This window comes from Leucoraja erinacea, chromosome 14, assembly GCF_028641065.1.
Source record: "Leucoraja erinacea ecotype New England chromosome 14, Leri_hhj_1, whole genome shotgun sequence".
Lineage (NCBI taxonomy): Eukaryota > Metazoa > Chordata > Chondrichthyes > Rajiformes > Rajidae > Leucoraja > Leucoraja erinaceus.
In genome coordinates, this window is record NC_073390.1 from 39,713,165 (window position 1) to 39,727,249 (window position 14,085).

Here is a 14,085-nt window from a genome sequence, read left to right on the forward strand (position 1 = left end):
ATCATTATTATTAGTTTTTTATAATTTAAAAATAGACTTTATTTGTGAAATAAATATGTACAGTGCATGATCCTTACAAAACACCATCCAACATTCTAGGAGGCTCTACATACATACAATACAGTTTCCCCAAATCACAAATTTGTCCCCCTACACACCCCCCCCCCCCCCCCATGTCCAGCGTATTACGTCAAAATAACAATACAGAACGAGAGTGCATTCTAACCCTGAACTGAAGACATTTTAATCCGTGCCCAGCCGGGATCCTTCGGGTGACATTAATCTGTGTAATAAAACCTGTAAAAATAAATTGGGGGTTCATTTCTTATTGGATCAGATTTATCGTTCAATACTTGACATTTGTAGCAATGATTGTAAGAATTGTAAAATGCTGGACTGGTGAGATTTCTGGGTGGTCTCCTGGCTTCCTGCAGTTGGCTATTCAGGTCGTTCTAACATCATGAAAAAACTGAAGATATGGTCTTGTCTTTTTAATTTTGATGCCAACGCTGTGACTTCAGCCACGCAGGTTATTTACCCGTGTCAAGGTCACGCGCAGTCTAATGTGACATCACTGGCTCTAAACCCTTACGCTGCTTTGCCTCCTCAGAATTGAGGGGATAATTGATGTGAAGTGATTTTATTTTATGGGCAAAAGATGCAGATGGAGGAATTTCGATGCATCTTCACACAGAATCCTCACACAATACTCGTTACTGACAGCGGTCTTCACTGGCATTACACCTCAATGCTCTTGTGCTTCATAAGTCTTGGAACTTTTGAAACAAGTTCTTCAATAGTTTGTTTATTTCTTCACTGAAGGTTGGGAAATTAATTTGATGTGGAAACCGCATTTATTTTGCATTTTTACATCCACCGATTATTTTTTAATCGATGTTGAATCACCAACATGTTATCCAGTTGAAGTTTGTGCACAAGGCGTTGTTGACCGTGTTCAAACTAAAAGATCCTCCTTCGTGTAATACCACAAGACTTCTTACGATTTGGTTCTGTGCAACACTTGAAATACAAAACCTTTTGTCTGGGCTTAGAATGGGCAGCGGTCTCTCATCTGCCCCGTGTAGGCCTGTTGCTACACTCTCATCCTGGTTACCGAGGCTTTGTGCGCTGTTTACTCAAAGGATGAGCTGCGGAGTCCAAACTCACCTGCTAACCCCATGAATATTCTCCTAATCCATCAATGGTTTCACCAGGAAGCTGCTTGTTTGATGAGCAGTGTTCAGCCCCTGTGTTTCTCATCTCCACATGAACACACACACACCCCCTTCATGTTCCGACTCTACCTCTAACCCATTGACAGCTCTTCCGTCCAATCTGGATTCCCAGCCCGGTGAACTGGCCGCTCTCCCCTTCTGTCCTCAGGAAGGTTAAAGGCAATGCCACACGTAGGCAGCTGACGTTTACACAGAAGCAGATTCACTCAGAACCACGCATCCTTCATCCTCAGCAGCACGGTAAAATCTCATCACATTCAATGATAAGAGTGACCAAACAATTCCTTAAGTTGTTCTTCAATCTTGATTAAACTGATGTATTTTCAATATTCCCTCCATTGACAAACTGTACACTGCAAGGGCCAGGAAGTGAGCGGGTAAGATCATCTCTGACCCCTCTCACCCTGGCCACAAACTCTTTGAATCACTTCCCTCTGGAAGGCGACTCCGGACTGTGAAAGCTGCCACAGCCAGACATAAAATCAGCTTTTTTCCACGAGTAATAGCTCTACTCAACAACCAAAAATCTGTAGCCTCCTTTTGCTCTGGTATTTTATTTAATCCACATGTTTAATCAATAATGTTTTATTATTAATGTTTAATGTTTTATGTGTCATTCCTAACTGTCACTGTATATCATGTTGTCACTTGCAAGTGGAGCACCAAAGCAAATTCCTTGTATGTGAATTCTTGGCCAATAAACTTATTCATTCATTCATACATCATGATATGTTCTCTGAGCATGTTCAATGTTGTCTTATCTAGATATCTAAATGCTCCAAACATTTTCCATTCTGTTGAACAGAATTAATTATTTTATTTTATTGATTCAACAATGATGCTGCAAATTAACCTGTAGTTTCTGTGATATCTCATCCCCAAATTATTTGAAGTGATATTCTATGTGGCATTATATTCTGTTAATTCTGAAGAAGGGTCTCAACCCGAAACGTCACCTATCCATGTTCTCCACAGACGCTGCCTGACCTGCTGAGTTACTCCAGCATTTTGAGTCTATCTTTGGTATAAACCAGCATCTCAGTTCCTTCTCATGACATTGAAACAAGGATCATTTAGCCGGCACAACCTCTGACCCCTGGCATTGACCGCTGGTTGTGGGGCAAACCTTCAGATGTTTCTGTAGAAGGGCTAACTAGAGTCAATATTGGGGAAATAACGAGATTCAAAACTAATATTATAATGTTATCTGAAAACAGACATTGTCTAATAATTGAGTAAAGATCAACTTTACAAATATTTGATGCATTTCCTTAATGTTTACGTTATATGTCATAGACTCATACAGCAGGAAACAAGCAGAGCGGTTCTGAACTACTATCGACCTCTTTGATGACAATATGTAATCAGTCTGAAGAAGGGTTACGGCCCGAAACGTTGCCTATTTCCTTCGCTCCATAGATGCTGCTGCACCCGCTGAGTTTCTCCAGCTTCTTTGTGTAACCTTCGATTCTCCAGCATCTGCAGTTCCTTCTTAAACACTGTGATCAGACTTTACTGGCTTTACCTTGCATTACACATTATTCCCTTATCATGTATCTGTACGCTGTAAATGGCTCGATTGTAATCATGTATTATCTTTCCGCTGACTGGTTCGCACGAAACAAAAGCTTTTCATTGTACCTCGGTACACGTGACAATAAACTCAACTGAAACAAGTCCAATGTCCGCAATGGGGTAGAGGTGAATCAGACAGTACCCTAGCCTATGGAAGGGCCGTTCAGAAGCCTGATAACAGAGGGGAAGAAGCTGTTCCTGAGTGTGGTGGTGCGCGGTTTCAAGCTTCTGTATTTATAAAGATAGCTACTAATAGTAAGTAATTAAACTAATGGAAATCAGATTAAAACTGAAACACAAGGAACTGCACATATTGACATTGTGAACAAAGCACAGAGTGCTGGAGTAACTCAGCGGGTCAGGCAGCATCTGTGGAGATTCTGTGGAGGGGCGGAAATCCCGGGGGGGCCAGGTGGGACACGCCCTGTTTTGAGAGGTGGGGAACGATCCCTCCCCATTTTTTGTAATCCGGATTTTAAAACCCGGTGAAATCTCCGCTTTCCGCCAAACAGTGGGGGTGGGACTGCTGATCGAGGGCGCCGATTGGACGAGAGAGACGTCGGTCAGCAGGAAAACGGGGCGGGACATGATGATTCAGCGCGATGATTGGAGGAGGGAAGTGTCGGTCAGAGGCAGATGTAGGGGGGGTGGGACTGAGGATAGAGCGCGGTGATTGGAGGAGACGGACGTGGCACAGACCTGCGCTTCATCCGCAGCCAGGATCGATCCCGGCTCTCCGGCGCTGCAATCACTGCCGAACCTCCACTGGACCATCCTCGTCCCCAACCGAGTGCCCCCCACACGCCCGGGGGTGGCTAGAGACGTCAGGAGTCAGGCGGGAGCGGTGCCCCCAGGCCCACAGCCAGCGCAGAGAAGCAGCGCTAAACCCAGCTCAATTCTGCCTGTCCCATCAGGTTAAGCCCTGCCTGGACGTGAGAAATATGGCCCAGGTTTACAGCCAGCGCGGAGAAGCAGCGCTGGTGTCCCGTCAGTCCAGGCAGGGCTGTAGGTTAACCCGGCGAGACGGGCAGAGTTGAGCTGCATTTAGCGCTGGATTGAGTCTCCGAAGCCTCGTGTGTGTGTGTGTGTGTGTGTGTATGTGTGTACTCTGTGCGTGATGTGTGTGTGTTAGTTGTGTGTGTGTGTGTGTGTGTGTGTTGTCTGTGTGAGGGAGGGAGGGAGAGCAGGGAGGAAGGAGAGAAGGGAAAAGAGAGAGGAATGAGGGAGTCACTAAAACAAGTGGTATTGTAACTATGTACTTTTCAGAGGTGATCTACACATTTTGTTTGTTACTTGTAGGCTTACGTGTATGCAATTTTATATTAAAATGTTGCTTAGATCCATTAACTCGCAGGCACTTTTTAAGCGCACATTTTGATTCCCTTCCATTCTACCATAGTCTTTGTTTGTATTTCTATGATTCTACAGACCTTGGCTGGGAACCTGGGGCTCAACAAAATTGTTCCCAATTGGGCCCCGCAACTCCTAAGTTCAGCCCTGCAGGCAACATCTCTGGAGAACAGGTCGGGATCCTTAAACCCGTTGTTAAAGTCAAATATCTTATAGCGAAGCTATAAGATCTTTGGTTAAAGTCTTCCTAAGGTGTGGGAGATTGCAAGCTTCACGTGGTCCGCCCTGTTTCGATGAATGCAATCAACCCGGCGTGCACAATCAAATAAGATCAAATAGTACAAGTTGTCCTACAACTTTAGGCTGTGCATGTCATATGCAAGAAGTGTTCCTAACAGAGAGAATAGTCATGTCACAAGAGCATTGCTGGAACAATGTACACTGACACCCGCTGCGATGGCTCCTGAAGCTGCTTGCTGGTGAATTTACTGCTCAACTGATCTTTGTACGGCTTTGGTGAAATGTAATGTTCAGCTCCGGCAATGTCGTCTCCTCCCATTGAGGGAATCCTCCCCCCTCCCACCTCACTTGTATACATGCCGGCGACAGGCAGGGATGGCGGTGGATTTCAGCTCGGATGAGTTCAGACAAGGTCTCCATTAACTCCAACGCTGTGAGGATCATCAGAAACAAAGCGCTGAAAGCCACCACATCCCCCGAACAAGCTGGCAAACAAATGGTACAGGCATGAAGTCAGAATAGAATCATACGCTCTGAATCGCTGCATACATTTACCCCCCTCAGAGAGATCACACAGGGGCTTTGAGGGCCGGGATGGGACGGGGGGACTGGGCTGAACAGAAAGGGATGAGGCGGGGGGGATGTCCGCGAGACAGTGAGACGTGACAGCTCTTTAGCAGAGTTCAGCGTCTTTGTGTCTCTGACAGAATAGGAGTTCAGAAGTGAGCAGCAGCTCTGTGGCCGTAGTCACTGCAAACCTTTACAAATGCTAATAGGAGGTGTCCTCCCCCCCCCCCCCCTCTACTGAATGCTGACAGATGACACTCTGGAATGGCCACAGCTTCTCCCACACTCGCTGCAGACTCACCTTAGTAACATACAAACATAGGTGCAGGAGTAGGCCATTCGGACCTTCCAGCCAGCGCCGCCATTCAATAGGACCATGGCTGATCATCCACAATCAGTACCCTGTTCCTGCCTTCTCCCCATATCCCCTGACTCCGCGATCTTTAAGAGCCCTATCCAGCCCTCTCTGGAAAGTATTCTGAGAACCGGCCTCCACCGCCCTCTGAGGCAGAGAATTCCACACACAAAATAAAAAAACAAAAAACGAGAGCAAGGTTTGCTACCGATAAACCTCAGCCAAAGGGAGCGTAAACAGAAACTATTATTAAATTCACCCCTTCTACTACTGATTTTGTATGGTTTGTGGAGACTCCTTGTCAGTTCTGTGCATGGCTGATCCCACAAACTTTAACTTAACAAACTAACCAGGAATCTCTGAAAGGAATGTCACTTACAATGACGAGACTCCAATCAGGCACTGCAAAGGGTGCTCCTTGCAGAGCATTATTTTGTAGACAACAAGCTGCTGGTACGCATATCAATTAAATATTATGCTACATATATTTCCATCAAAGGTAGACACAAAAAGCCTGAGTAACTCAGCGGGACAGGCAGCATCTCTAGAGAGAAGGGATGGGTGATGTTTCGGGTCAAGACCCTTCTTCAGATAGTGTCTCTCCGACACCCACTCTCGCCCTCAGTGATTCCTCCTGCTCTCTGACTACCCTTTCCTTATCTACAGATGCTGCCTGACCCACTGAGTTACTCCAGCACTCTGTGAAACGTCACCTATCCATGTTCTCCACAGATGTTGCCTGACCCACTGAGTTACTCCAGCACTCTGTGAAACATCACCTATCCATGTTCTCCACAGATGCTGCCTGACCCACTGAGTTACTCCAGCACTCTGTGAAACATCACCTATCCATGTTCTCCACAGATGCTGCCTGACTCCAGCATTTTGTGTCTACCTTCGGTGCAAACCATCATCTGCAGTTCCTCCCTACACTATTAATTTCCATCAATTAAACCCAATGTTGAGGATACTTTAACGTAATAGAACTGAAATCTACAAATGCATAGACGTTCTAATTCATTCACTTACTGAAGGGTCTCGATCCGAAACGTCGCCCATTCCTTCTCTCCAGAGATGCTGCCTGTCCCGCTGAGTTACTCCAGCCTTTTGTGTCTATCTTCGGTGGAAACCTGCATCTGCAGTTCCTTCCTGCACATTCACTTACTTCATCCATTAGTGAAGCATGATTACATAAGCCTCTTTCTCATCTCGACCAAAAATATCATCTGTCCATTCCCTCCACAGATGCTGCCTGATCCGCTGGGTTCCTCCAGCACTTTGTGTGTTGCTCAAGATCCCAGCATCTGCAGTTCCTCCTGTCCCATAAACATGTGTGTGATGTTGGAGGCGCTGGCAGATATCGTCACGTTAAAAGAATCCTGGTTTCTTGTGTTCCACTATGGGCTGATTATCATGCAGCTACAACCTGACATTGAACAACCTATAACTGAATCCTTCGCTGCATAGATGCTGCCTCACCCGCTGAGCTTCTCCAGCATTTTTGTCTACCTTCCACTTCCCAGTATCTGCAGTTCCTTCTTAAACAACTGAATGCATTTAGATGTAAGTAACAAAGTTAAAGCAAAGTTCAAATAATAGTTGAGTTTAGTTTATTGTCACGTGTACCGAGGTCCAGTGAAAAACTTTTGTTGCGTGCTAACCAGTCAGCGGAAAGACAATACATGATTACAATCGAGCCATTTACAGTGTACAGATACATGAAAAGGGAATAACATTTAGTGCAAGGTAAAGCCAGCAAAGTCTGATCAAGGATAGTCTGAGTGTTTAAGAGAGAACTGCAGATGGTGGAAAAATTGAAGGTAGACAAAAAAGCTGGAGAAACTCAGCAGGAGAGGCAGCATTCAAAGCTCCAGACCAATTGCTGCTGGGAAGAAACCGTCCCTGAATCTGGAGGTGTGCGTTTTCACACCTGTACCTTTTGCCTGATAGGAGAGGGGAGAAGAGGGAGTGGCCGGAGTGAGACTGGTCCTTGATGCTGCTGCTGGTCTTGCCGAGGCAGCGCGAGGTTTAGATGGAGTCAGTGGAAGGGAGGTGGTTTGTGTGATGCCACCTTGACTTGCATTCCAAGCATTTATTACAGAATATAACTGCACTCTACCTAAAAGTCAACAAATATGCCACATATCAAAGTTGACATAAAGTTGATACAGCGCAGAACCAGGCCCTTCTGCCCACAGAGTCCCTGCCGACCAGCGATCACCCTGTACAAGGCTAGAGCAGATGCAGGTTAAGTGTTTCCGGAGGACAGGGAATCATAACATTGTAAGGCACAGGAGCAGAATTACGTCATTCAGCCCTTCGAGCCAGCATCGCCATTCAATGTGATCATGGCTGATCATCTAAAATCAATACCCCGTTCCTGCTTTTCCCCCTATATCCCTTGATTCTGTTAGCCCCAAGAGCTGAATCTAACTCTATCTTGAAAACTTCAAATGAGTTGGCCTCCTCCGCCTTCTGTGGCAGAGAATTCAAATTGAAAAAGTTTTTCCTCATCTCAGTCCTGAATGGCCGACCCCTTATACTTATAGATCTGTCCGAATGTCTTTTAAAGGTCCTCATGGTATCCACTTGTGCAGCTTCCCGTGCCTGCGCCCTGTGGTTTCAGATCCTCTGCTCCGCGGCCTCTCATTAACCCTGCACCCAGTGATGTGTCGAGCCGTGCGCTCGCCCTCAGTAACACACAGCTTTAACACCAGCATTCCACAAATAACCACTTTCATCTCCAAAACTGTACTCTGCTTTATTTAAATACAACGGCATTCAATAAATACATGACATCTCGATAATTACATCATGCATGGCCTCTAGACGATTCAAAGGAAAATAATTACAAGCGATGATTGTTTTCATTGATATATATATGCATATGCACAAATACTGGAGACCCTGGTACCACATCGACAGACCCTAAAGAAACATACCAAATACAACTGGTTTATAATTTATGCTTTAATTGTGGATTCAAGATTGAGAAAGGCGATATTTATTTGCATGTGAATTACTGAACATACCTGCTCGCGACGGGCTGGTTATTTAATTCTCGACAAAAGTTGGTTCAGACAGCTGATCTTTATTTCTGTATATGGGAATAACTCCACTGAAAACTTTACACATCGGACAAAACAGTTCATCGGCTCTCATTCATTCTGCCACGCACAGTCTTGCTCTGCACCATTGAGACTGTCAAGGTTTCATTGTTTCAGCAAGGCTGAATATTACACTGGGAAATGGTGATTAGCTGAAGCTTTTGTGCCAACGTTGTCAAGATTATAAACGGGAAACACTGCTCGCAAAATGATTCTCAGCTCGAAGATTAGAATGCATGGGGAATTTAAATGGTTTTCATTTCAATGTACACAATTTATGAAGTGACGTCTTCTGAGGTGCTTTTGCGACAAGGTTTAACTCCCTGCAGTGCTTCGCCCAAAGGTTACCGGCCGACTTGAGCACCGTCACAGTCAAAGCTCCAGACCAGTGGCTGCATCGTGGATGAATTAGCACGAGGGGACAAAAACACACCAGATTTAGCACGATAATAAATGGTTCTGACAGTGTTTGGACTATTTTCTCAAATCAAAATAAACTACTTTAGACTTCGGAGATACAGCGCGGAAACAGGCCCTTCAGCCCACAGAGTCAGCGCCGACCAGCGATCCCTGCACACTAACACCATCCTACACACACACACACACACGAGGGACAATTTACAATTTTACCAAAGTTAATTCCTGTGGAAGGGTCATTTTTAAAACAGAAAAAAAAGAAAAGAAAGGGCTGGCACGGTGGTGCCCGCGGCAGTAGTTGCTGCCGTACAGCGCCAAAAACCGAGATTCAATCCTGACCAGCGGTGTTGTCTGTATGGAGTTTATACATTCTCCCCGTGACCACGTTGGGTTTTCTCCCGAAGCTCTGGTTTCCTCCAACACTCCAAAGATATACAGGCTTGTAGCTTAATTGGCTTAGGTATATCGTAAATTGTCCCTCGTGTGTGTATGATAGTGCTAGTGTACGGGATTATCGCTGGTCTGTGTGGACTCGATGGGCCTGTTTCCGCACTTGTATCACTAAAACTAACTTGATGGGGATGGTAAAAAGTGCACTCACGGTTAATTCAATTCAGAAAAATAAGCAGCTATAATTAAAATCAAATCCTAGCTTACTACATACATACATACATACATCTACATTTGATTTTAAAGTGTTGACTTTGATTGTAAATATTCAAAGATTATTGGTAAGATTGCCAGATCAGTAAAATTCCAGAGTTTAATATTGCTGGGCTGGCTTCAACAGAGAAACTTTAATCAATATTCATTGCGCAGTTTGTACTCAGTTTTCTCACACTATTATTTATTTCTTTAAGAAAGAACTGCAGATGCTGGAAAAATCGAAGGTAGACAAAAAAGCTGGAGAAACTCAGTGGGTGAGTCAGCATCTATGGAGCGAAGGAATAGGTGATGTCCTTTCGCTCCATAGATGTTGCCTCACCCGCTGAGTTTCTCCAGCAGTTTTGTCTCCTATTATTTATTTCTTGGTGATTTTGTCACCATTCCTCCTTCCCTGGGAACGCTTGCTGTGTGAGTGGACATACCGTTAGGTGCTGGCTGTTTGTCAGTGCTGTTAGCCCGCTGGCCATTATGTATGGCAACACTCTGACAACTAACGCAAGCTGTCCCTATTGGAGAAAGCACGATCACAATCAATCCCCCACTCCCACCGCACCACCCCCAGAGAACTAATCAGCCCACTCCCACCAAGGGCTGCTCCACACCAATTATGCTCAGAATCTTTGGTCAATACTTTCTCATCTTTACAGAAGAAAGCTAAAAATAGTGCCTGGAGTTCCCTGTAGGGACTCCACTCAAGCTGTGCCAAGTCAGGAGGAATTCACCACTCATTGGGTGAACATTATGCTATGAACAGAGCACATGAGATGGATATCCACAAATCTAAGTACCTTTTGATGAGTTTAAACTCAATAAAATAAATAGCTACTAGTGATTGAGAATCCATACATACATTAGAAATCTTGCTACTTTTCTTTAAGAAGAGCTTCAATGAAGACTTCCAACTTCTCCTGAATCTCACGAACTCTCTCTGGAATAGAGAAAACTTTCATAATTATAGCAGTCCCAGTACATATGAATTCAAAACAGTACATAGTCAAATAATCTACAAGTTCATGAATAAATTGTGGAAGACATGGAAACATAGACAATAGTTGCAAGAGGAGGCCATTCGGCCCTTCGAGCCAGCACTGCCATTCATTGTGATCATGGCTGATCATCCAAAATCAGTACCCCATTCCTGCTTTCTCCCCATATCCCTTGACTCCATTAGCCCAAAGAGTTAAATCTAACTCTCTTGAATACATCCAGTCAATTGGCCTCCACTGCCTTCTGTGGCAGAGAATTCCACAGATTCACAACTCTCTGGGTGAAAAAGTTTTTCCTCATCTCAGTCCTAAATGGCCTACCCCATATTCTTAAACTGTGACCCCCTGGTTCTGGATTCCCCCAACATGGGGACCATTTTTCGTGCATGTAGCCTGTCCAATCTTATATGTTTATGTAAGATTCCCTCTCATCTAAATCCCAGACAATGCAAGCCCAGTCGATCCATTCTTTCACCCATTCACTCTATCCATCAGCTGAGCACAATAAACACAGCGTCACGTTAGATGTTCCGGTCACAAAGCACCAACTATAACATGGATGAAACAATATTTGTACACACCTCTCCATACAATAAACTGTGTCTCTATTTGCTACAGCATTAACAGTGAACTTAGATTCAATAACGCTGTTGGGAATACAGGTTCTGAGCAGGTCAAAGTGTTGAAGATAGACACAAAATGCTGGAGTAGCTCAGCGGGCCAGGCAGTATCTCTGGAGAGAAGGAATGGCTGACGTTTCGGGTCGAGACCCTTCTTCAGAGACTGATCAGAGCAAACTTGGAGGAAAATCCCTGAACTAAAAAAGTTCATAACATCCTTCACATGTGCAAACATTAAACCGTGACCCACACAAGCCTTCAAACAACCTTTGACACCTCCTTAATGCTGTTGCATCAGTCTTTAGAAGAGTGTTTACTTAAGAGATGAGCTATTGCACGCCTTAATTCATTACCTTTCTGATGTGGACATGAATATTCTTATAATCCCTTACCCAATATACTGGAAGTTTTTTAAGCATCTTATGTGAATGCGAATGCTTTCAAATATTGTTAGAGTTTCAGTGCAGTTCTGACCCCCACACAAAGCCACTGCCATCTCACTCTCTCAGCCCTAATCTTCTGCTCCAAGGTTCAGTGCACTTGTAACGTACCACAGCACAAAAACCTGGAGAGATAAAAGACACTGATACCGTCCTTAAAGGGAAGTATGTGAGGCAGGGTGACAAACTTATCTTTATGCATAACGATGTTTCAAGATATTAAATTATAGACCATTCATCACCAGGCAAATAACATTTTAAACAGTAAAGCCCATCAAATGTGAAAGTGACAACCTCCAGGATCAAGAACAGCATCTTCCCAGCAACCATCAGGCGACCTGAACACTGCACAACACTAAGCTCAGCAAACGCCATCTTCTATGGCATGGGTTGCCAAACTGGGGTAAATGTCGCCTGCCCAGGGGGTAAATTTGTTGATTCTGGATTTGTTAAAAACAGTATTTTAATATTTCCCCTTTGTCAGTTGCTTTGTTATGATAGAAGTGTCAACTCAAATTGCTGAACAAAACAGGGTGGGGGTAAAGTTATTTTCGAAAAGTTGCCAGGGGGTAAACGGGACGAAAAAGGTTGGGAACCCCTGTTCTATGGACTGTGTCTTTGCACAATGGGCTTTAGTTTTAGCACTGTTATGGTCACTTGCATTAGCTATTATTGCGTTGTTGATTATTCTATCTAGACACAAAAAGATGGAGCACTGTTATGGTCACCTCCCTCCCCTTATTCCCCTCTACCTGCCCAGACGGGGTCAAGGAAAGTGCGTTCACGTCGATCGCTGCCCTGTTTCCACCAGTCTTTCCACCACCACGCACAAGAAGCGACAAGACAGACACCATTGTGTGTAGATGCCGGGAAGTGTGCTCAGCTCTGGCTGAACAACTTCTAATCTTGTTTATGAAAGAACTGCAGATGTGGGAATAATCAAAGGTAGACAAAAATGCTGGAGAAATTCAGCGGGTGAGGCAGCCTCTATGGAACAAAGGAATAGGTGACGTTTAGGGTCAAGACCCTTCTTCAGACTGAGTGGGGATGGGGGGGGGGGAGAAGAAGAAAGGAAGAGGTGGAGACAATGGGGTGTGAGAGAGCTGGGAAGCTGAGGGGAAAGAAGGAGAAAGCAAGGACTACCTGAAATTGGAGAAGTCAATGTCCCTTCTTCCCCTCCCTAAACAGCTGTGTGACATTTTATTCTAAGTGTTAGTAAGAAATTAATAGTTTGTTTGTACCCAATCTGACTGCAGGAGTAGATAGAGAATTTCCATTCTTATGCTGCTTGCTTTAACTAAAGTTACAAATGGCATACGAAGGTCTAAACCTTAGATTCCATGGCTTGAAGTCTGAATATTCCCAGCATTTGGTCAACTATCTTTCAAAACATACTTGAATTTGTGGACAAGGAATTATGGAGCCTTCAAGTTTAAATTTAACATTTTCCAAAAGTAAAAAATGTAATATTTTTTAAACAAATTAAGAACTATTATTAGGAGATGATAATTATTAGTAATATTACATTATAATATTAATAACTATTGCAACATTTCTCTGAAAATGCTGTGATTTTGCTTACATTACACAGGAAACGCAGTGAACTGTGAGTAAGGTTTTGTTATGTAGTAGAGTGTGCTGGGATGTTTAAATGAGCAGAAAACGTCATTAGCTTTCTGGGAGCAGCAGATTAGTGTGATTCTCAAGTGCTGACCTCTGCCAACCTACCTTTATTTGTAGATACTACGAATCGTTGATTTAATTTAAAGCTAGTGCAGAATAATGCAGAGACTACAGATGTGCCAACATTTGCAGAGGCAGCTTAGGGAACACAGTGTAAACTGGGAGAGAACAATAGTCGATCGTGCTGTGCAGCCATTGAGGAGGTGATATACTGAACCTTCAGTCTACCTGCAACTGTCCAATATTTTACAAACCCCCTGCTATTCTTCCAGCTACAATTGTGATTAGCTCTTGGAAATGGTATTTCTCTAAATGAATCTAAGAAGTTGATGTGTGACCATTGCAAACTAGAACAAGTTTTACTTCGGACTTTGGTTTTGCACTATTATGGTCACATAGAAAAATAGGTGCAGGAGTAGGCCATTCGGCCCTTCGAGCCAGCACCGACCGCCATTCAATATGATCATGGCTGATCATCCAAAATCAGTACCCCGTTCTTGCTTTTCCCCCATATCCCTTGATTCCTTTAGCCCAAAGACAGACAATGTTTCAGGTCATGTCTAAGAAAGAACTGCAGATGCTGGAAAAATGTACATCTAAACAATTAATCTAAAAATAGCTAAATCTAACTCTTGAAATCATTAACTTTTGTATTATTGATTATTATATATTTATCAGTTATTGTGTTAATGGGCTTGTTAAGCTGCAGCAAGTAAGAGTTGCATTGTTCTGTTGCCAATATATATATATATATATATATATATATATATATATATACAAAACAATTAAATAGCCGTGACTCTACTGATGTTATAGTTAAATCTTTGAAATTTTTATTGTAAAA

The 14,085-nt window shown here is 43.7% G+C and overlaps 1 protein-coding gene across 1 annotated transcript in view; it reads right to left on the reverse strand.

The window, feature by feature from the left end:
- Nucleotides 1-8,057: 8,057 nt before the first annotated feature.
- The window catches only part of opa1 (OPA1 mitochondrial dynamin like GTPase), a 76,514-nt gene continuing 70,486 nt past the window's right edge, over nucleotides 8,058-14,085 (reverse strand). Inside the window, 2 exon segments of the mRNA XM_055646224.1 lie at nucleotides 8,058-8,821; nucleotides 10,363-10,440. Of these exon segments, the coding sequence (XP_055502199.1) occupies nucleotides 10,376-10,440 (65 nt within the window). The 3' untranslated portion in view covers nucleotides 8,058-8,821; nucleotides 10,363-10,375.